Raw genomic sequence first — 24,947 nt, forward strand, 5'->3', positions numbered from 1 at the left:
CTTGTGAAAGCCGCTCTTGCAGCGAGGCAGTCTGAGAGAGCCAGGGCCTTTTGAAGCTGAGACTTTGTTTGGGCCTTGGATAGCCTTGTGTGGAACCACACTGCTGGTCCAGCAATGATGCTCAGTATTTGCCAGCAGGTAGTTTACAATTTAAAGACCACTACCCTAAATGAGAGCACTATGTATTGACACAGTTACGGTCTGTTGGTAAATCATCACTTACACCTTTGTAAAGTTTGTCCAGGGCTACATTACCACACCCTCTTTATGCCCAACACCCCCACCCCCTATCCACACCTTTTCCAAATGAGCAGCTGCCTGCCTCTGCTGGTCAATGGCCTTAAGGCCAAAAACTCACAGATGCAAAATGCTCCTTCTAGCAAACCTTCCTACACCTTCAGTGAGGTTTTGGGTTCTGATGTGTTCAGCAAATATCCCCCCCCCCCCCTATAATCTGAAGCACAGTATACTGCTGCATATGCTCTGTCTCACTGAATGCTTCACCTCGTTGTGGTATGGTGATGTCATCAGTCTCACAAATGTTCATTAAAATGCAGATACCAGTAGATTAATGCAATATGGAAGGATATTTGACATTACATTTGATGGAGTCCACTTTATTCCTAGGGGAACATTTATTGTATTCAGACACAATGTGTATAGATTCCCAGAAGCTCTCTTACAGATTTATGGAAGGCAGTGACATGTTAGTACATGTTAATTTAATTTGATAAAGTGTATACCTGTGTGGTGGCTATTTTGCAGTCGGTGCAGTGAGCTGTTTCTGTCCTGTTCTCCTGCTTTCCCTCATTCCCTCCCCCCTCTCTCTCTTTCTCACTTACTCATGTAGAGGAGAGAAACTCTGAACCTAATCTGAGAAGGCTCGCTCTCTTCTCTGATCCAACTTTCTCCCAGCTTAGGTACCGAAAGCTTCCCAGCCGCTTAACCTACATCAGGGCTTTAATTACATTTACACAAATTAACCTTTAAAATAATATATTAATTCATTTTCCAGAGAAGCAGCATATTCGTGCACACACACACACACACACACACACACACACACACACAAAAATGAATACACAGACAAATGAATACACATAGACAAAAATTTTCACACGTACACACGCATTCATGCACACACACACGCACAAACAAATACACATAAAAAAAATGTACACAACAAGCACACTCACATGTGTGTGCGCACACACACACGTGCACACACACACACACACATACATACACACACACGCACGTATACACACACACTGACCTGTGCTCAAAACCCTGAGTCACGACTGCGGGCTTTAGAAAAGAACACCACCAGGTGACTGTGCAAATGCTGGGCATCACTGTGACAGACGCAGTCAGCACTTTTCAGCAGGCCCTAATCCCTGCCTCTCCTCCTACACACCCTGGGACAGGCTGAGCCGTCGCACGCACGCGCTCTGTCTCCTCCTGTTTGCTCTGAGAATACCCGGAGCCCTGCAGCCTAATGCCACTGTTTGCAAAGGTGCCTTAACGCCGGCCGGGATTACCAGCATCTGATGCGGTAAAGAGGCCCGTCCCCTCGGCTCAAAGGCAGCCAGGTGGAGATGCGAACTGACAGGGGGAGACCACCCCCGCAAGCTCGCGGCTTAGGTCTGCCCGGCGTTCGTCACGGCAGCCCCCCCCAGCACCCTCTCCTGCACACACTGAGATGGACCTGTCCCTCCCCTGGCTGAAATGAACAGGCCGAGTGCGGCGGTGTGACACCCACCGCATGCGCGGTGTCAGAGAGACCCTGCATGTGCTGCAACCGGCTCAGCGCACAGTCACGCACACGCAATCTCAAAGACAGAGCTCAAAAATACGTGTCCCGTTTCAAAACCATTAAAGTAAAGCCATTGCGCAAAGTAAGCATAGCAAATAATCTCACGTCATTATTTTGAGATGGATAATGTATAAATTGGAAATTTTCCCTTTCACAAAATGGCATTTGTTTGGGAGTCATGAGCATTTTTTGTTGAATTTTGCTTTGACAAGTACATGAAGGTGCAGTTCAGTATATGGTTGTTACCAAGCATGGATTCTAACCTGTGTATTTAAATAACAGAGCCATCTATTTTGTTACACTTACATTTAGTTTCTACATAATTTGCCTGTTTTTTCCAATTATTCTTTCAATCTGAAGTTATATAAATGTGCTTATTGCCTAAATCCATGCTTATGCAATCACAGTACCTCACAAAATACACCTTGATTTGTGTTCAAAGTCAGTTATTATCATGCAGCTTTGTAAAGCTTTAGCACGGTAATCATCTTCAAACCGTGTAACACACTGCATTTGCACGCTGGAGAGGGGAGGTGCCTTGATGAATATTAGTTATGTTTATATAGCTGGGTAAACAAAAGGGATTATGGTTTGTGTGTTTCTAGCAAGATTCCAACCATTGAGTAATGCAAACTGCAAATCATCCAGCACTATTGACTGTTGCAACATAGGAGACTGCAGAAATGAAAGGGGAAACCTTTATCAAAACTGCAATGGCCAAACGTCGTCATTACATTATGCCTGGGATTAATGCCCTGCACAGGGGTATAAGGGCATGCGAAATACCATATCCTGGTTATTCTTAAATGTGCAGCTGCCAGTGACCCTTAGCAGATTCCCTTGTAGCTCTTTGAACAACTAGAACGCCATGCTGCTGTTTGCAACAGCATTAAGAACGCGGACAGAAGCAGAGAGTGCCACGCCCGCTGAGACGGGGTGGTGTTTTAATTAGCACCGCAGCTCCTGTTAAATTAGCGCGGTGATGTCATAGAGGAAAGGCTCCTCCCCCCTCTCTTCAAGCACCACCCGCCGTGCGGGAAGCAGGGGTGGCAGAAGGCACGTTTGCACTCTCTCTGGCCCCGGCACCTGCGTTTGTTTTCCCGCTTGTTGTGACTGCACACAGCCAACGGCATCCGCGGCCGCCGACGCGTCGTTATTAGCGTGGCTTCATCAAAGGACACCATTGTTTTGTAAAGCTCAGGAGCCGCGGCGGTGTTCGCCCGCGCCGTGTCAGGCCTCACGTTCTCGAGCCAACGCCCGCCTCGTTTGCGGAAACAAACGCGGCCCTTGGCACGCGTTGCCTGGAATGTCAGTCCGCGTTAGCCAGGACGGGAGAAGGGTGGCGTCTGTGGACAGAGGCTTAAAAAAAACAGGGCACCATTACTAATTCCCTCCCCCCCCTTATTAGTTTGATTACATTTGCAGATCAAATCAATCCATCAGATGGAAGCGCGGCCACATCCCACAGTCTGAAGGCCCCCGGTAATCTCCGTCTAATAAGATGCAAATGCGTGGCGTCGGTAAGCAGCCAATGAATCACCGGGCCGCGTCTTCGGTAATCATCGAATATCAGAACGAACAGTCAGTTTTCGGTATTTTCAATTTGCGATACGCCGGCGGAATATAAAGATGGATGGACGTAATTACACAAACCAAACTCCATTCCAGCTCATTCCAGACAGCAAATTTAGTGGACGGTATAACCAGCCTGTCATCACACTACATTATGTCTGCTGGTTCATGCAAAGTTCACAGCCAAGCATGAAATGGCCATCAACCCCCCCCCCCCCCCCCCCCCCCCCCCCCCCCCCCCCCCCCCCCCCCCCCCTTACTGCAGGCCCCAAAATAACAGTTCAGAAGGAGCATCTTTCCATCAGGGGACAAGCAGGCAGGGAAATGGGATTAGATTTGAGCTGTCAGATTGTTCAGAGGAATTACAGCTTGCGTGCGATCCAGGAGGGAGGCAGGGCTACAGGTTAAACAGGGATCCCAGGCAGGTACAGGGTGGGGGGAGGCTGTGCCGGATTGGTGCAGCCCTGAAACCGGCCCTAATCGCAATGCAAATTATTATCGACGCGGAGGGGACGACATTGCCGGGCCTCGGATGCATCCCAGCACTCCTGCTGAGCACGGATAAAATGATAGGCTAACATATTTTAACCGGGTGCCTCCCTTGCGCTTGCACTTGAGGCGACGTTGTGACTTCCACAGCTGCGCGCGGTGGCAGTTAGATTAAATCTGATTCGTGTCAGCGCCCAGATTTCACTGAAAAGGCAGGTTTTCGATATTAACGCTGTGCGGAAATGAGTAATTATTGAAGAGATTTCACCGAACTCTGTCAGACAAACTGCCTGGAGACATTTGAGGCAAATGTGGTATGGGATACATGTATTGAAATTCTAATGGTTTTTAAGTATATATTTATATATAATAATTAGTCCTGAAGTTCATTCTAAATCCATGGCCACCCACTCTGTTTTCCACTTGTACTTAGTTTCAAAGACTGGGGCCACTTGGCCAAGTGGTTTGAGGCCTTTAACTATTAAAGAGGACAAACTCAATGAAGCTAATCCTCTTTTAATTACGGAAGTTAAGATGTGGCTTTGAGCTAAGTAACTCTTCACAAGGGTCAGATTTCAGCCTCTCTCACCCTTGTACTCTTTCTCCCTGTCTTTTTGTCCCCTTTCAAATTCAAATTCAGATTCAGATTCAAATTGAAGTATTCTTCAGAATATGTTCACATCCTGAACCTTGTTCAAGCAAACATTGATGTGATTTCACTAATCAGGCTAAGTGTCCCTTTTATCCACTTAGACACAAGACTCTAAAAAAGTATCACTTTTTTAATTTCATTGTTCTAAGTGTAATCAAAATCACAAAGGATCAGCGTCTTTCATTTTTACTTATATCTTTATCTGTGTTTCATATCTATACCTATCTCAGGAAACACCTGGGGTTTTTTATTGATGTTTGTCTAGTTATGCTTACAAAACAAACTAGGTGTGTCATTGCAGCAAACCAGGTGCATGCAACCCTCCAAACCAGGTGTATCTAATGGCTTTCAAACACTTGGCTTCAGCATATTCTATCTGTCACAGTATTGTGGTGCATTAGAAAGAAGTCTACCACTAACAATAATAATATTTATCTTCATTCTTACGTTATGCATTAAAATGTAATATAACTTCATTCTACCATAGGTTACACAGCAATTGTTTACCTCCTCCATTCAATCCTCTTATTTAATTGGTGTATTTATATATTTTTCTTTTTTTTTTGATGAAGGTGGGCTTCACCCATTGGTTGCTATTCCACTGTAGCCAAAACCAGTTCACATCATGTCTCTCATTGAGCTTGGCACCCTCCATCCAACTCTCCACTGACACTCACAGGCATCGTGGCCCCATTGGTGGATGGGATTTGTGGTTTATCTTCATCTGTGGGTGGCTGGCTGGGTTATTGTTTGGCTCCTGATGGATCTGAGTGTAGTCCATCAAAGGAGACCGTGTGGCTGGAGAGCCGCTGGGCCCGGCCCGCCTGATGATGAAATACGAGCTATCAGCCCCAGTAATGGCTGTAAAATTTCATAATTACACGGCCTTTATTACATTGCATAATGACCCTGAAGCGGTACGGAACAATTAATTAAGACTTTCCGCCATGGCTTTTTCAGAAATTAAAAGGTACTCATTGCTGTGGAATGGAGGTAATGTCCTGTCTTCAGGCATGCATCTCTCTCCCTCTCCCTCCCTCCTTCTCTCTCTCTCACTGTCTCTCTCCCTCCCTCGCTGCCTCTCTTTCTCCCTTTCCATTACCAAATTACCATAGTTGCTTTTCAGAATTTGAGGATTTTTGTTCATTTTGGAAAATGAACCCTCTATAAAATAACCAAGTCCTTCCTTTTCTCATATTTTATATTTCCCTGCACGTATTTACCACAGCAAGTACATACAGTGAAATGCACATGATCTGTTATCGTGTTAGAAATCATAGATGTTATCATCAGAATTAAATATTTCCATCACAGGTATTATCTCATTGTAAATTGAATTTAAGATGTGTATGGGTAGAAATTCCACTAATCTGTCCCTAATCCTAATTTAAATATAAATTTTTATGGTTAACTGCTAACTCCCAGCTAGCTGCATATTCCTACCAATAAACCTTTAATGAAAGATTGACTTTAAAATAAAAGAGGTCACCAACTTTCAGTAATTTCATATTGTCTTTTTTATCATTTAATTTTCATGAAATAGTATCATTTAATTTCAGCACATTGATCATATCAAAAGTCTGAAGATACATGTTCAAAGCTTTAATGATACATTGAGGGCAGATAATGTGGGAAGCCTAGGACTGACTTATTTTGACTTGAGCGATGAACAGCTAATGAGCTTGATTCACAGGATTAACACAGGATGTTCAGGACACTATTGTTTATCTGTGCCCATCAATGATTTAAAGGATCCCTGCTCAGCCAATGGGCATGCAGGGCAAAACAGCTGTATTGTTCTTGCTCTGACTGCAATTGTTTAAATGTTGGACAACCAGAATAGAGCAAAAAAAGACAGACTTTGTGGTGGGCAGAAATAATATCTGTCCTCACACTTCAAAAGTATTGGCATGGCTACAAGTGATAGTGTGACATATATATCACAAGCATTACACACGCACATTTGTGTGTGTGTGTGTGTGTGTGCTGTAATTGATTTCATACAGGATTTCCTTTAAAATGTTCTGTTGTGTGCTAATAAGACCTCATATACGTGCAGTTTTTATTTTTAGATAAAAAGATCAGAGAGAACGCTGTCTGCTTAAACTGCAGCATAATAAATTAACGCCCGCCCGTAAGTATAACCCAAAACCCATCTGTCTAGTGGAAGAATTACAGCCTCTTTTACAGAGTCTGTTTGGTGGTCCTCTGAGGAATTGCCGACGACTTCTCTCCGCTCGGAGAGAGAGCCCCCCGAGGAGGCGGCGGCGCATCAAAGGAGGCTGTCGCCCCGCGCCTGGAAGCTCCCCGCTCCCTGTGTACACAACACTAATTCCCCTAATAGGAATTTCGCGAAACCCGTGTCATTCCTGCAAACATCAGCAGAAAAAAAGCATCTAAAAAAGGGCCTGCTTCTGCGCGCGGCGGTGAGAGAGGACGGGCAAATCTTTCTCTGTCGCGGGGTCCAGCGTCAGTCTCGCACACCCCTGAGCATGATGGAAGTGGCGAAAATGACCGAAGGGAGATGGTTAGGTATTCGTACTTTTGTGTACAAACGGCTTTAATGTGTCCGTGCAGCACCTAGCCCTGCCCCGTCCCGTGCTACAGCGGAATGCGTGTTGAGGCTTAATTTTGGTACCTAATTAAGTGGAAAAGTACAGTCCCGTACAGTAATCTCTGGCATCTTAACCAGCTGCCGGGGTATATTTAGAATTAATCTCCACTACGAATCGCCGCTAATGTATGCAATTAAGAGTCTGCCGATTGTTAATTAGGTGCATCAGAATCAAACGGCTCCCACAGACATTGTGATTAATTGACGATGCCGCGCAGCGTTTCCCAGGAGCACCTTGGAAGATCCGCTAAGGAAGGGGGAAAAAAATCGCAGTTTTCAAAAACAAACTTGCACGGCGAGAGCCAGCCTGATGCCTCTGCAGTTCTCTCTCAACACGCGAGTCAGAGGGCGGTGGCCTTAGAAAACTAGTCTTTCTACGTCAGCAATGACCACCTTAGTTCACTCCACAAGCAGTGTAGCATCGGGGAAAAGATAAACTCATAAACGAAAGGCTGCCAGTTCGATTCCCTGCAGGGGCACTGCTGCTGTACCCCTGGGCACGGTACTTACCCCAGAATTGCCTCAGTAAATATCTAGCTATATAAATGAACGACATGTAAAAACTGCAACGTATGTAAGTTGCTCTGGAGAAGAGCATCTGCTAAATGACAATAATGCAATGTAACCAGAGGCTAGTTTTTTTCTGTTAATCAGACAGAAACATAACATAACAATATGAGAATAAGAGAATAATAAGAATGAAATGCAAGCGAGAGAGGGAGAGAGAGAGAGAGAGAGTGATAGAGAGAACTTATCCAGTCCTCCTAAGATCTGCTGTCTGTAACACATAGTCCCTTTTATCGAGTGCAGTAGGCCATAGCCTCTCTTAAACACTGTTACGCTTTGTTGTACAGAATCAGAGTGGTTCCCGTACACCAGGGTGCTCCGCTCTGACAGGTGAATATTTGCTTAGCTGATAACCAGTGTACAGACTGCCGCAGTGCTTTCAGTGCAAACGCCCACCCCCCCCCCCCCCCCGGCTCTCACAGGCGCGATCTATGACTGCGATTTTTCCACCCTTGTTTGGCGGAGATAAAAGGCGGCTGGTGACAAAAGCAGAGGTGCACTCCATCTGTCTGGTGTTAGGTGTCATCGCTTTCCCTGTCTCTACATCACATGACCCTTTCCAGGAAGAAGGGGCAGATAGCAAGGGTTACTGTTTTTTCCTTGTTGTCTAATGCAAAGTAGCTGTTCATATTTGTTGTGTTTTATTACCTCGGGGGAAATATGCATTATGGTGCTGATTAAAGTTGACTTGAACAGCGAGATGAGATGGGGGGATCTTGTTGAGCTGAAATTGGAAATGAATAGAGATCGTGATGAAGCTAGGATTTGGCTGGCCCCTTCATCCCAGCCTGCCTTCCTCTGAATCTGTGTTATTCGCTGATATGTGATCTTTTAATGTAAATACTTTTGTGAAGCAAGTTGTCGTTGTGAAAACAATTTTTAGGCACACAGTGACATGTGTTGTTTTATTAGATTTTAAACAAAAAACACAAGATTGTTCATATAAAACAACAATAATTATTAGAAATAAAAAATACTTTTGCCATTTATGAGTTATTTGCCAAACACAAGACATGCTTGGTAACTTTTTCTTCAACATGAGGAACTCAAGGGAGAACTTGAGTATCTTCTACTTGACTGGTTTTTATCATTTAATGTGCGCAGTAGTTTATGTGCATCCCTGGCGGAATGGTGTTCTCATTGTAAAGCAGACTCTACAAAGCCAGACTCTTCTAATTAGGTCACCACATAATGTATCAGTGTGGAGCTGCAGGTATCCGTAGACGCACAAAGTACACTCTGTTCCCTAGGAGACTGTCTCCCTTCTTCGTCAGTGTCAGGTAGTGTGGTGTAGCAGGAGGTAGCTCTGTGACGGTGCGCTGAAGTCACAGGAGTGTCACCGCGACACCCGCCACCGACCTCAAACCTCACGCCATATTTGTAGGGCTGTTTCTCCTCTCTGCATCGCCATGCTTGACTTCAAAGTGCTGTGTGGTGTTACACATTACACGGCTTTTCTCCTTCGTCTTGAATCCAAGTTTGAAGCTAAAAGGCGATGTGGGTTCCAGTTGCGGTAAACGGTATCACTTCTGCTTCAGCCAGTGTGTGAAAATACCCGCGAGGTGTTTGGAAGGGTTTCAGAAGTCGCGGGAAACGTGTCAGACATGCACCCGGTGCTCGCGGTCAAGTCCCGCTTGCTATTTGCGGCCTTCCACCACACAACCTCAAAGCGTAGGAGGGGTCCGCCGAAGAGTGTGAAGGCCTGTGGACTGGATGTGAGACTGAGACAGGGTCTGAAGTGAAGAGTGCCCCCTGGGGGCGTGGAGGACTCGGCAGAGGCCCGACCTGGGCCGCTCGGAGCCCTGTAAACGCGCAGTCAGTCCGGATTTGCGAGACGCGCCGGCTGCGGCCAGGGGAGCTATCGGCCGGCGCTGGGAGGCCTTGGCTGTGAGCAGTCCTGCCCTGTAGGGGTTAACTCCGCATGGCTGCACCGCAGTCTTCCTCTGTCAAACACGCCACGCAGGACGCGAATGCTTATTCCTCCTGAAAGCCCAGAGTATTTTTGAAGACTGAGCCGTCAGATATGTTTTTGGAGGGCACCCTTCACACTTCTGACTGCTTAGGCTTTTCTGTAAGTTGACTGCAAAGCGCATCAGTTGACTGGAAGATGTGAGGGAAGCAGAGCCTGTGGCGCTGGCCTGCAATGCACTGGTAAAGACAAGGACCGCTGAGCATCTCAGTATGCTGTTAAACAGAGATAAACAGAGGCCTGTAAGACACGCGCGGCCAGGTAACAGCACTGTACACAACAACTCAGGCTCAGATTCAATCGAGTTGCAATGCATTTCAACATTTCCTAAAAGCCCCCCCCCCACTCAGCTGAATGACTATAGAGATTGCTAAAATTAAGATTTTCACTAAACGTCAGGGACAGGGAAGTGCATGATATTAGAGTGAATGTGGACCTAACTCCTCATCGGATAAATCAATAATGGCAAATGTGAAGTTAACCATTTTTTGTTTGCGTTAGCCTCAAACTCTATTACTTTTATATAGGGGAGAAAAAAATCTATATATAGAATGACCCATCACTTGGTCTGCCTAGTCAAGGGATAGATTATTAATGCAATGCATTTTATACACAAAATAATGCATTCCAGATGCATTCCAAGCTTAAACATATGATACAGATATGGATATTTACAGTTTAATTTCTTATAAAGTTTATGATTTGTCACCAAAATGCAGGCTTATTTCTATAGATAATATTAAATACCAATTTTGTTTCTGTTATGATTACCTGGTGTAATTTAATTTTATCATTTTAAGTGTGCACAGGAGAAGCAAGAACACAATTACAGTTAAAATAGTTTGGATTTTCCTTCTCCAAAATAACAGAGATTAAAGGCTGTGCAATGCTACTTGGAGCTTGCCCCAAACCTAAATGTCAATGAAGCGGCTTCTCCATCATCAGTAGTAAACTCACAGTGACGCCTCCTTTCTTCCCTGTATCGATCCCTCCGTGAGAATGTAGATTTGTATCTGTTAATTAATGCGTCCTGAGAAAGCATTTGTATTTAATCAGGTAGATAAGAAAAATTGGATGCCCACGCTCGCATGACAACCGTAAATGCACAGGGCTCCTGATACAATCATCGATGGACCTCAATAAAAAAAAAAAAGGAAAAAAAGTTCCCCCTTCCACTCAATAAACTAATCATCCCTCTTTTAATTATTCGGCGGAGAGATGTGTGGAGATTGCGGAATGTGTAAATCTAATTATTTACTAACAGCGGTGTGTTGCGGTTAGGGGGGATGGGGGGTGGTCTGTCACAGGAAGGTGCTTCAGGCAATGGGCTACATCCATCTGTCTGCTCCACGGCCTCAGCCCCAACCTCCACAATACCCCCCCCCCAATCCTGACGACCCCTCTCCCATCAATTCTCTCTCCTTCCTCATCCTTTCTTTCATCTGGCTCTTTCATTTTTGCTATTTAATTCTCCAAACCAAACCTAAACGTCCCTGTGGGAACCTATTTCCTGTGTTCCCAGTTCTGTTTTTCCTTGTTTGATTGCGTGTTTTTGTGAACATATATTGGATTATGAAATCTCACATTTTGTGTTTTGTATTAGTGTTAAGATTGTGCTCACTTTTCTGGATAACCTCAGTGCACTTCTCCAGCCAGTAGGCAGGACCAAAACAATAAAGAATTACGCGTGTGGAAAATCCCGTCATTAAATTTCCTGTCATTAATTTTGCATCACACCCGGTCTGTTCAGCCGTTCTGATCCCTCTCATAATCCACCTCTCTCGCCGCTTCGGGACAGGGCTCTCCGTGGCAATGGGGCGCGACGGCCATTTTCTCGGCGGTGCCAGCTCATGTCATATACCGCCCACCCCCCCTTCTCCTTATGAGAATGGAGCAGTCTCACATTAAAGACCCCCTTAAGAAATTCCCCGCTAATCCCTTTTGATGATTTTATTAAGTAGTAGTGGATGTCCTTGCCAGCTGGCACTCTGCAGAGATTCACCAGCAGGCCAGGAAAAGCACCAACTGCTCGGCGCTGTTCGACTGCTCCTAATGAGATCAGAGATGTTAACAGTTTGGGATAATAAATTAGCAGTTGTTATAAACAATAGCCTGAAACCTATACATAATGAGCTCCTTGCCATTAGTGATCATGTCAAGGAGAGAGAGAGGGAGAGAAAGATGAAGTGAATCGGCGCAGGAGAATCTCTCAGAAGGGGCTCCGCCGCACCAGATGTTGCGAGATATCTCCCGGTTCCCCCCTCTGACCGGATTATGGCGCTAGCTGTCATCCTGGGAAATTCCGTGTCTGCAGGTAGAAGTGCCATATGCTAACAAGTAATATGTAGCAGGCGGCGGAGACGCTGTGGGAGCACACCCAGACTTCAGCTGTACTCCAGTCACTTTGGTCACTTTGGTGGATTGGACAGGCAACTGTCTCCACCAGCCTCTGTCTCCACGCATCGTTACGATCACAGGGCTTTTGGAACACTCTGAAAGTCTCATGGTCCTCGGAGCCAATATCAGAACAAATACACCCATTAAAGACATGCAAAGAGACTAATGAAATATGATTGAAAGAAGTCTGACTTGGAGAAGGAGAGCGTGGTAAGGATCGCAATTAGTCTTTCAGCTGGAGCGGAGGGGAGAATTGATCTAGGCAGTGTGTTGCGGGAGATAAGGAGCTCTCTCCATGGGGATGCCCTGTGGCCTCACCTTACGTAGAGGATGGGAGATCCCACTAACACTTCAGAGGCAGCTGTGCATGTGAGACTAGAACCAGCTGATGCCCTCAGAATTTCAATGCTTTCCTGCACAGGCCCTAGTATATCTAGCATCAAATACTGCTGTCTGTAACGATGTGGGTTCAAAGTTGTGTAATTCATACAATGACATATTTTCTCAGCAATGTGAGTGTAATGGTTCTCATTTCCATGTTCTGCCCCGCCCTTTTTGTCTGCACATGTTTTCCCAGGATTCTCCACGCTCTCGCTGGCAGACCAGATGAGTCTACTGCAGAGCGCATGGATGGAGATCCTAATCCTCCGCGTGGTGTATCGCTCGCTGTCCTTCGAAGACAAGCTGGTCTACGCCGAAGACTACATCATGGACGAGGACCAGTCCAAACTGGCCGGCCTGCTGGACCTCAACAATGCCATCCTGCAGCTGGTAAAGAAATACAAGAGCATGAAGCTGGAGAAAGAGGAGTTCGTCACCCTCAAAGCAATTGCGCTCGCTAATTCAGGTTAGCAAACTTGTGTGGCCTGTCGGCACCTTGTCTCTCGTCATCGCCATCTTGCCATTTTGTCTGTCTTTTCACACTTCTCCTGTGTTGCTCACTCCTGAGAGTTTCTGACCTTTTAAAGGAACATGATGTATGTAAGTATTCTGGCAAGTCATCCTGAATAGGTTTCTCTTTATTTACTTGCAGATCAGGACAAAATTTCCTCTGAGTCAGTTCTTCTCACAACTGAGATTTAAAACATTTACTTACCTGCCCAAAATATTAGAAACGCCCTGAACATATTGTGAAAATATTTCCCTCACACACGTACATATATATCACCAATAAAAGCTCTCACCTAGTGTGCCAACAAAGGAGTCAGACCAAAGGATTTTGTCTTTTTTCTTATGTCTAACAGTAAGTGCAGATGCCACTAAGGGCATATTTACCAGTGCAATTCAAACAAAACCACACCTCTACACTCACACCTCCTTTTCAACATTCTACAAAAACCTTCATCATCATATCCCCCTCCTGCTGCTCTTCCCAAAAGCATCTCCTCAGAATTTGCATAAAGCTCCCTTTTTTCAGAGAGGTGCCAATCTTTAGGCGCCTGCACATCAATAACAGTCTCTGATGCTGTCCGCCATTACCATTCACCCACTGGCCCTTTTGTGTTGACCGCATCTTTGAACTTTATCTTGGTTGCCGGCCAGTAGTTTTCCCTTTAATTACAAGAAGGAAGCTGTCAATAAAATCTGCTAAATGGGACGCAACGAGTGGCTTGAACGGACGGGCGGCTATTTGTTCAAATTCTACAGCGCTGAAGGTATTGACAGTTTGTTTTCTGGGGCCATATGTGGCGATCAATCTCAGGCTGGGCTCAGCCACGCTGAAAAATGAAAAACCAGATTGCTTTTGCTTGCTTGTGGATCACGGCTCTCTATTTGGCAAGCCCGGCCGAGGCGGGCCCCCGCGCCCAGACTGCACCCCTGAGAGCCGGAGCATGTGACTCCTGAAAAGTGCCGTTTTTTAATTGATTTTGTAATTAACGGTTTATCTCCCCCCATCAATCCAACTCCTCCCAGACCAAGGGAAGGGACAAGGTTTTGGAATAAACGTTATGATGTCCATGTATGGATGCTTGTATTTATTTCTCCCCCCTCTGCCCTTAAGGCACATGAAGCAATGGGTTTTAGGCAGCACGTTCACTGCACAGCAGGCCGGTCTGTCTCTGCCATCTCTTCCTCCTCTTAATCTTTCTCACTTGAGTTTAAGTTTGGCTCTTAATTTCTATTTCTAAAACATTTTCTCAAAGGGCACCTTGGAGTATTATTCTTCTGTTTCCCTCAGCACGTTTAAACAGAAGGACGTAATCAGCAGTGTTTAAAATGATTACCACTCGCTACGTTCCTGCAGTACATTGCTAAAAACCCGAGTTACAACATTTCATCAAAGAGCTACACCAATATAAACACGTCATTTGCATACTGAAGAAGTTACTTAATGTCTTGTGGGATTACGGCGGTTCCGCGGTTGTGTGTTTTCTAAAGATGATTAAAAGAAAAGCGTTCACTTTTGAACAGAGATATTCCTTGAATGCACTGTGTGAAAAAGAGCGAAGATTGTGGCAACCCAACTAGCCTAAGGAGGAGGAACCGCTTTAGAATAAACACTCTCGTGAGAATGCAGCACTAAAGGAGCAAAGCCCCCCCCCTCCCCACCCCCCATGCGATTTCCTAATTCTTTTCCCCCCCCTCTGGGCTCTGTCTCCTCCACGTCGTGTCACAGATTGCGTTTCTCCAGGGTGTGTTTCAGCAGCTCCCTCCGCATAACGCGATCCACAAACACACATCGCTGGAGCTCAAAGCCCTCCGCCGAGAACCCGCCGCGGCCCGGAGAGGTGGAGACGTGGAGAGACTTAGGTTAAAAGAAAAAAGCAGATGCCGTAGGCCTGAAAGAAATGGGTTGCATGACAAAAAAAATCTGTTTTGTTCCAGTCGTGAATAAGAGAATAAGGACGACGTAGGCTGGACTCAACAGGAGCAGGAGACAATAAAAAGTAAAACAATAAAAGACAGCTCTTTGAAGGGCAGTGTCATTAATTAATACTCAGAGTACTAATCCTTGGCACTGATGACAGTAACCCCAGATATGTTGTGGGTTACAGGAACACGCACTATAAGTAATTAATACCAGCAGTCTGTGCCTGTGAGATGTGACAACCCTATCTAAAGCACTCTAGGTATTTTATTGTTATTTATGTGTGGAATTGGTTATGGTGCTTTTAAAGGCACATTTTACAATGCTGTACCATTGGTTATCCAGATGATGGTGAATTTGGATATCACTGGGTAGACTGGAGAAAACAATCATCTTGGGGTGGTTTTCATCCCATTTTCAATCTGTAGAAAATAGAAAAATCTGTAGAATCTGTAGAAAAACTACATATTACCAAAATCTAAATTTTCCAAAACATCTAGAATCCCTTGGTACGTTTAATCTGGCTTTGTATACTGAGATTTATTTGTAGCATGGGGAGTAAACTTAAGTTATATGGTACTGTGTTATATATCATACATGGAGTGTCTTTATTGGTTTCCGTATATGATGTCATTACCAAGTGGTTTGTCATACTCCGCTCTGGGAGTACAGAGCCTTTTTCCTTCCCTTGTTAATTATTTTGCATGCACATTCAGAGGGATGTCCTCCTTGAGGCGATTGCTACATCTAGCTGTAATTAGCAGATAACACACTGTCAAAGTCAATCAGCCACCAGGACTGCAAGCAGGCAGATATTTTCCCCCCTTTTTTTTCCACGTCTTTGTCTTGGCTTTGCTTCGGCGAAGTCGCTCCCTGTGTGATTCACTCCCATTCAGAAAGTGAACACACCAGTAGTCACCCCGACTCATTTCTGTGCGAAAACATTACGCGTTACAGCACATTCGCTTTGGTGGAAATGGCGTGTTCGCGTGCAGACGTTGAAATGGTTTCCCGGGGTGCTTTGGTTCCATTTCCAGTGGTGAGACCGACTGCGAGGAGTGTTGGCAGTGCGATCCTCACATGAAGAAACAGCAAAGTTCTCGTTCCTCTGAGATTCTCCAATGTCAGGTCATCTTTATGACTGCTGAATGACTACTGCAGTATACTTTGTGTCATACATTTAAACATACATTGGCTATGATCTTCTTCTTGGCCTGGAACTGAAACATGTGTAAGCAGACACAGGAGAGCTTCGCTATTTATACAGTGCATAAGCAATTTTTGTTACTCAAGAATGAGAAAATTAATGCAAATTCCTGTCATGCTTTCTAGGATTGTTTTAGTAACATTTGTGGCCGATGGTGTAAGAATGAATTCTTGCAGATTTGATCAATTTAATGTTGAAACATGTTGAGCTTGTTTGTTCAAGTTGGTATTGTTTACATGCCACTTTTAACATATTTGCACATTATTTGTTTTCAGTATTCACTCTAAAAGATTAACTCGGGATACAAAAAGATGATTTTTACACTTTATTTCTAATTTATCCCAATCCCTCAGTCTTTCAGTTCATGTCTCAAAAGACCTTCTGCACTGGTCTCTTCCAAAATGGACCCTCACCGCTCGCAGAATGCTCATCATGTCAATTATGAAAGCTCTATGCTCTACAAATTATAGTCCCCTGCCCTTGGGCCATTGCTGAAGCAGATGGTGTTTTGACAAGTGGAGTTATTCACAGATTCATTTTTACTGTAGAGAGTCTCACATGCTACATGAACCTGAGGAAAACGTAACAAAGGACGGTGTCAGGTGTGGCAGGTCTTTAGAAGCACAGTTCACACACACACACACAAAACTGTCATTTCCATATTCATTGTTTCCACTCCCACTTCACTCAGCATCACGGTAATTAAGAGTTATGTAACGGCTGTGTAAACTGCTCAGTGGCTGTAGACTTAGTAAATCATTTATTTCTTCAGGGGTACGGAGAGCAAGTAAAAAGCCTCTTAGTTTCTCTTGTCCTGCCCCCTTGCAGACTCCATGCACATAGAGGATGTGGAGGCGGTGCAGAAGCTGCAGGACGTGCTGCACGAGGCCCTGCAGGACTACGAGGCGGGGCAGCACGCGGAGGACCCGCGCCGGGCGGGCAAGCTGATCATGACCCTGCCGCTCCTCCGGCAGACCTCCACCAAGGCCGTGCAGCACTTCTACAGCATCAAGCAGGACGGCAAGGTGCCCATGCACAAACTCTTTCTGGAGCTGCTGGAGGCCAAGGTGTGACTCCACCTGCCCCCGTCCCTCCTCCCCGCGCCACGCCTCCTCCTCCTCCTCGACCGTGAGAGTGGGAGGATCTGACCCCCTCGCTCCGCCCCCCACCCCCGCACCCCACCTCCCCTTCCAGTGGGGGGGAAGCCACTGACACTCTCCCGCCACCAGAGGGAACTTTGTCTTTAAGCTATTCGAAATCATAAAGAGAAATTATACCGATAACAGTAACGGCATTCATAACCACCCATGACAATTATATGTATAACGATGATAAATCGCCATCATTATCGAGAAACGTTGAGACTGCACTGATCATTTAGCAGCGAGACTGCGAACCAGCTTTTCGACTCCTCACTTCTAGGTTTCCGATGCTTTTGTTCCTTTCAGCAGTGTCAAAACGGCTTCGTTTTTACTGAGAATTCTGGAGCGATGGAGAGGAGGAAGTCACCCTGCCAAAGAATGGAGGTCCATTCAGTGGATGCCAGCGAACATTAATCGTTAAGCGTAACGCCCCCCTGGCCCCCCACCCCTCCCCCTTACCTGGCCTATAACAAAGGAATCAAAGTGAACCGTTACACTCCTCGAAGTATAGTCTGGTACAGTGCATCAACTGAATGACTGAATGCAGTATTAGATTACACAGGGGCAGTCTGACAGTGTGGACGGGCACACACTCACAGCGTCCGCTCCACACCACTCCACACCCCATCTAGGTACATTACAGCCATTTTATTTCTTAATCGTTTCCTTTCAAGTCTTCCAAATGGTTTTATGATTTTATTGTGATCTTTTCAGGGAGTAGTTCAAGCTCTGGTCACTCATGCAATATGAAAACAAGAGGTACTGCATTGGGGAGGGGGGGGGGGGTTACCTTTCTTTCATTTGTTTTTATTGTTGTTGCTTTAGCACTGAGGAACAATAATGACGGACAGTATGCATAATATAATGAAAACAGAAACTGAAGATTTTTATTGAAATTTTGTTGATAATTAATTGAGATCTGTTTTGTACCAGCTTTACCACTCTCCGCTCTATTCATCGTGAGAACTTCAAGCAATAGTCGATATTAGGAATGTGCAGAGTAGCACATATGCAATTTGTGTTTCTACCAGTTTATAGTCAAGGATGTTATTGTCCTTTACATGTGCTTTGATTCCTCTTTCAGTTTTTCCTCTACAGTCATTGGTTATTAGATTGCACCTATGGAGATGATACAGCTTTCTGACCACACAGGAAATTCATGACAACAAACCAAGGCCAGTAATAAAATATATGTGTATCTAATTATTGACCTTCAATATATGTGAATCATACTGTAGAGCAATAAAGTGATTAACTCTCTAAGAAATGGCTGATAAAACAGTCATGGAATGTAGAAGTACTGGTCCATGTTGGTCCTGATTTTTTTTTTGTACCTTAAGAACTGATGTCAATTAAAAAAGACACATGGTGTAATCTAATACCAATGGCAAGTTGCCCCAGCCTTAGGGGTTTTGCAGTCAATAAACTAAATATCAAGCTAAGTGTAACCTACATCCATTTATAAGGAATATACCAATATAGGTGAGGGGGGTCCTATATTTTTTGATCTCTCTCATCCGTTGTACCCTGTAAATGAATGGACTGTAAAATGAACAAGATTTTGTTGGAGCAAAAGTAAAAAGAAGAAAAAGTGTATTTCACCTTTTCTGTGTTTCACGTTTGCGATCTTATTCCTAAAATTAATTTCTTTCTTTCCTTCTTTCCCAACTGCATCCGAAACCATTTTTTGTGTACTTTTTTGTGGATACTCCAGTCCCTGTGCTGTATTCTTTTGTAGACACAGGGTAGAATTAGAGACAATACTGGATGTAATGACTCTCAGGAGAGTTGAGCAGTCGATTCATGAATACCATATCTGGTAATAAGGCTCTTCCTAGTAACCGCTAGATCAACAGATCCAAACCAGTACCTCACTGCTGGCATGTAACTGACTAACAATTTAAAAGAGGGAAAAAACATATATGAAAGGGATCATTTGTGTAACATTTTTCTTGTAGAATAATGACGTATATCCTAGGTTTAAAATTAACAAGAATTATTTCAGAACAATTGCTTGTATATTTATTTCAAAGACTTGCTGTAAATATTGCCTTCCATGCTGGTAAACTCTAACATTGTTATAATAACTTTACTCTTTGGGGTTTCGAAGGACAAAAAAAAAAAAGCTTTGCGTTGTTTTGGTGAAAACCAGTTTTCAGAAATAACTTTTTAAACTATGAGTGCTTGACTAAATATAAAAAAAGGATTTTTAAGGACATCATTGGGGGATTAAGGGATAATCTTTTGCCCAAGTTTTTTTTTTTTTTATTTTCTAAACTGTGTGTCCTTCATTAGCTATACAAATCTATATAGATTGTGGTTCTGAGAGGTAACTGTACTGTGATTCTAGGCTTAATCATCGCTAGCAACACATGGAGAAGTCAATAATTTGAAATGTCTCACCGTTGATATGATGTTGGCACTTCCATCGAAAATGAAACACAACTCCTGGAGTAAGCTGTATTTTTGTTTATTTTATTTTGAAGGAATTTTAGTTGTGTCCTTGTTTTGTCACATTGTTTTAACTGATCTGTCCACTGAACATGAAACAGATGAAAAGACATGAAATTTAACAGAAGATAAAATGACTGTCACTAATAAAAGACTTATGGAAAGTTGATGTAATATATATCTCAAAGGCATCTTAATGGTGGAAGGTGAATAATGAGGATGCTTGTAAAGTAAACCCTCCCAACAAATACCACTAATTACAAATAAAAGCTGTATTTAAATATAAACTTAGTGATTACCCAAAACCGAAATACATAACTTAATTATGCAACAACCCCAAATTTTTGACCATCCACATTGCTGGAAATCAGCTTAAATTATCCTGCAAATGTTTTGCTGTCTTTCAACACCTTAAAAGGATATTTAATATAGGAATGGTATGTTATTTATCCATACCAACACTGACAACTTTTTTCAACAGTTTTTCTTATTTAAAGCAATATGATTGTGCAACATACAAACGTTGTACCTTTTGTTTGACTAGATCAAAATGCTGTATTTATTGGACTATTTTGCAATTAAATGATAGGAATAATAATATAAAATGTACAAACAACTGCTATTTTTACTATAGAAGAGATTATGGGTGCTGGTGGTTGTATTTAAATATTTATGCATCAGTGTATATCTGCCAACTAATTAAAGTGATTCATGGCAGTCTTACATGTAAAGCTGGAAAACTTGAGAAAAAGGAGGGGAAAAAATTAAAAAAAAAAAAAAAAAAAAAAAGATTTTAAAAGTTTAAAATAAGAGTGAAAATAATTTCAGTCCAGGAGTTGCTGAAACAACCTGTAGTGAGAACCATGTCTGTAGCTCTAGATGTTCTACATCGGTAAAACAATTAACTGTATATTTTTGTGATGTGTATCATACAGTGTGCTCCAACAATATGTCAATTGTGTAAATGTATTTATTTTACATTGTATATATTGTTCAATGCAAAAAGAGAGACCTATGATTCTGTAACAATCAGTTGAGATATGTAACTACAATTATGCCTTTCAGGATAATGGTAGAGCAATATTAAACATGCTTCCGGTTTTGACGTTTCTTTGTCAGTTATGTGTGATTTTATAAATCCCTGGAACATGTTTTTTGTTTTGTTTTGTTTTTGTTTGTTTCTCTGACATCTGTGAATTGTCTCTGGAACAGCTGCTTTTGGCAAATTCTCAAATGTACATACAATAGATACATCATTCAATTGCAACATATGCCCTGCCTTTTTCTCTTTCTTTCCATTGTAAAACAAATGTTTTCCATCAAATACTTTCCTTAAGGATGCAACAACAGTCCGCCTCTTGGGAATCAAACAGGCACCCACTAGGATTGGTTTGCAAGCCCTGCTATTTACTGCAACTCCACACCACACCACTGCAGAATGAAAACATGCATACATTTCAGTTGCATTTTAATCAGCAAAAGATTGCATTGATTTTAAGCTCACGCTGTGCATCACTCTTCAGGTAAATCAAGGGGGACATGGTTATGGCACATGGTGCCATTGTCTACAAATGGGTGTGAAAATGGGAAGAACACAGAAATGTAGCCATTGGCCTGTTGTTGCTGAGATCACAGGAACATCCACCATCATTTTTAGAGGCTGGCTAATGAGTGGGCTAGCCACTGACAAATGCCAAGGCTAACCATAGCCTGAGACCTCTGGGTAAAATCACAGAGGCAGAACCAAGAGTCATGTTCCTTTGTAGTGAATGCATCACCTTAGCAACTGTGAAGGGAATCAGCTAGTCTCACTCTCATACTCATGTGTCAGACCAGCTACGGGGATGCAAAGTTTCTAACATCTTAACATTACAAAGAGGTATTTAGCAGTGCTCCATGTATACTTTACAGCAAACTCATAAAACACAGCAGGCCTGAAGGCACAAATGTAGACTGTGCACACGTGAACAACAAACTGAGTCCAACGACAGATGCATCAATGGCATGATAAAATACCAGCATTTAAAAACATCGCTTTCATATTTCAAGCACAGCACAATTTCGATCAATCCAAAAAAGCTGGATTGAGTATAAAAAAATATCCCAGATTCAGTGAAGGAGATCTATCCAGTGTTACAATGTAGAAAATAATGTGTGGTACTAATGTTCTGTAGCAAAAAGCATTTAAGGCTTTAAGATTAGCTCATTGCAGTTTTCTAGAAGCTTTTAAAGAAATGGTTCTAGATATCTGGCAATGGTCATTAACCTCTAAAAAAGAATACCATAAAGTCTTCATTACCTCAGAATTTCCAGAGGTAATAAGAGTTATATATATATACATATACCACAATACACTGCCATTTTAACCCACACAACATTATGCATAATATTGCGCAAGCCTCTTTCTGGTATGCCACACATGGACTGGAATGGTGCTATGCCGTCGGCTTTACAAGCTCTCCAGCCAGGGAAGTGACCCTCAGGGCTGACCAGTAGAGATGTTACAGTCCACACTAATAGCATATCACCTTCCTGAAATAGAAGCTAATTCATTCTTGATAGCCTCCTGATGTAGTAATCTTAAATAAGTAATGATGGTCATACCTGAGGTGACTTTTTTAATGTCCAGAGCTCCTGGTAAGGCCACACAGCTTAATTGCGCGGGGATCCAAAAGGAGGCCAAAGCTTTCTAGTGATAGCTGGAATTTCTGCCGGATGATATCCTTGGAAAATCTTCAAAAAAGAAAAAAAGGACAAACCTTCAACACAGATTTATTTTTTACTGGGCAAATAGCTTTCTCTCCTGGAGCAAGGCTGATGAAACTCATTTGATGGAAGGAAATCTCTGGCTACCACCATTATGTATCAATAGGTTCAGATGTCTGGCTATAGCACGAGCCTGGGGAAAGGTAAGTGGCAGTAATTTGATCCAAACAAACAATAAAATTCAGAGGGTGTGATAATGAACATATCAATTATGATACCAATCAAACACATTGAGTACATCAGTCAAAGAGGGTGGGGCTGACAGTTCCTGCTGTACTCACACAATAGAAATGAATGATGATGGAACATAGGTAGCATAGACCACACCTTTAGGAGGAGAAGGGGTCAAAATCAAACACAGATAAGCATTTTGACTCCAGCTTCCAGATGGATAAGGGTGGAGTCCTTCATGGGTGGTGTCCTCTTGCATTTTACTACGAGAGAAGTCAATTTTGGCAGGGCTTCCTACCAGGGACTATCCAGTGTAAAACTATTCAAGTATGAAACTGCAGGTCACTAACACAGAACATAAGAAGGGAGAAGGACCATGCTAATGCTCCATTAGGACTTAACGACACAGGACTCTGATTTCCCTGCTGTTGAAGACCAGCTGGTCAGGGGTGTATCCAATGACACAGGTTTGTGTCGTTTGACTAAAACAATAGCTCTACTACCCACAGGGTAGCCATGAAGGGGCGGCAAGGTCCTTTCACAACAGCGGGACTCTACCATTCTACAGCAGAAGATTGATCTCTACATCTTGACTTTCCTTCAGTTCAAAACTGCATATAAGGTGGTGCCAGAATATACTATATATAGAGCCAAGCAAAAGGTCTGATGCAACAACACGGGCACTCTGTTCCTTTGTGGAAAAGCTGCGGCGCTGGTTACTCAAGCAAAAAATGGAAGTCGCTGCTGAACCGTTTAACAACAGAATCAATCAGACCAGCAGCTTAGTGGCATACGAGGACTGTAGGTGAGATCTGAACATATGCACTGATGTGGCACATTTGCCTATCAAGCATCACATTCACTAAAATATGAGAGCCAGCATATGGCCCGGAGTAGGCCATATGCAGTCTGACGAAAACTATTGTGTGCTGATTTATTAATGGCTAACCCAAAAATGTCTCCAACTACCCAGCCACATTTTGCTTCGAAAGGGTGATTCTGTTGGTATATTCTGGAATAGTAATAAAAACAATGACATCCCAGAAAGCAATGCTAATGTCTCATAATGCACACATGGCAAATATACATTAAAAAAGTATAATGTTCTCTGTGGTTAATTGATACACATGCATTGATTACACCAGGGATCGTCGGTTATGGTAGTCAATGTGAAATCTGCAATTCTGCATGGCTATGCAGGGTCAAATTGATTTATGAGAGCAATCAACATTTTGTTCATGTAAGCAAATGTGCGTTCTCCAAAATAAACATAATTTCAGGGAAAGTTTTGGACACACACATAATTTTAAACTGGACGATTGATTTAAAGAGCATTTTGTTCAGGATCTTGACAGCCCTTTTCTAATGAACAGGACATATGCATTGAGACAGAAAGAATAACTCTTCCTTATTGAACAGAGGCTGCTATCCCAGGGGCAAAGTGAATTACACACAGTTACAAATAAAGGCCCACAGAATAAAAACTCAGAATGCTGGAGAAAGTTACCATAAACATGACATTGTTAGAAGACACTAAGGGTGGTGAGAACATAAAATAATGTAAACTCTCCGGTTGGAAGTACTGAGAATTTACAAATATATGTTGTAAGGGCAAATTTTTCCAGTGTATGCGTGTGTGTGTGTGTGTGTGTGTGTGTGTGTGTGTGTGTGTATGTGCGTGTGTGTGTGTGTGTGTGTGTGTGTGTGTGTGTGTGTGTGAGTGTGTGTGTGTGTTGGGGTTTGTTGAGTTTAATTGAACACTTTCTGGAATTCATTACCAATATTTCTAAGCCCAAATTTTACATACATGGTACATGGAGATTTTCTGGTAAAGCAGTGAAATGTTTTATGGGACATTGTGTGTCCCTTTGTAAAGCTTGGGAAAGGTAACAGAATGCTGTCTTTGACAGATTATCCTGCCTCTGGTCTAACTTGTCAGCATCAATTCCATTTCAATTCACCCAATTCAGGAAATGAACTAAATTTCAATTCATTAATTGAACAATGTTCACAGAAAAATTTCAGCCAATTTTTCACTCATCCCCTGAACTGGCTGAATTAAATTTGATGGACCCAGGTCTCTCAGAGGATAACCCAATATGTAATTTTGAATAACCAATCAAAACTGTTTGATGGTTTGCAAAAAAGGGCAAGATTTCTGGGAGCAGAGCTACTGTTGTAAATGACGTATTAGTGTGTATCAGACAGAAGGCAGGGTATGCTAACAGTGAGATTTGTGCTCTGAACTGTTCGCTCTTGCATGCAGGCAAGCACATGCAGGGTATGTGCACATGACAGTGATGTAGTGCTGTGCATTCAAACTTT

At 43.1% G+C, this 24,947-nt stretch overlaps 1 protein-coding gene across 4 annotated transcripts in view; it reads left to right on the top strand.

The window, feature by feature from the left end:
• LOC118792087 (estrogen-related receptor gamma) overlaps nt 1-17,263 on the top strand; it is a 152,817-nt gene extending 135,554 nt beyond the window's left edge. For all 4 annotated transcript variants that reach the window (XM_036549793.1, XM_036549794.1, XM_036549791.1 and 1 more), the window contains 2 exons: nt 12,654-12,923; nt 16,921-17,263. In XM_036549793.1, coding sequence (XP_036405686.1) covers nt 12,654-12,923; nt 16,921-17,165 — 515 coding nt within the window. In that variant the 3' untranslated portion in view covers nt 17,166-17,263. The remainder of the gene's footprint in view (nt 1-12,653; nt 12,924-16,920) is intronic.
• Nucleotides 17,264-24,947: the final 7,684 nt, after the last annotated feature.

Source organism: Megalops cyprinoides, chromosome 17 (genome assembly GCF_013368585.1).
Source record: "Megalops cyprinoides isolate fMegCyp1 chromosome 17, fMegCyp1.pri, whole genome shotgun sequence".
NCBI classification, from domain to species: domain Eukaryota; kingdom Metazoa; phylum Chordata; class Actinopteri; order Elopiformes; family Megalopidae; genus Megalops; species Megalops cyprinoides.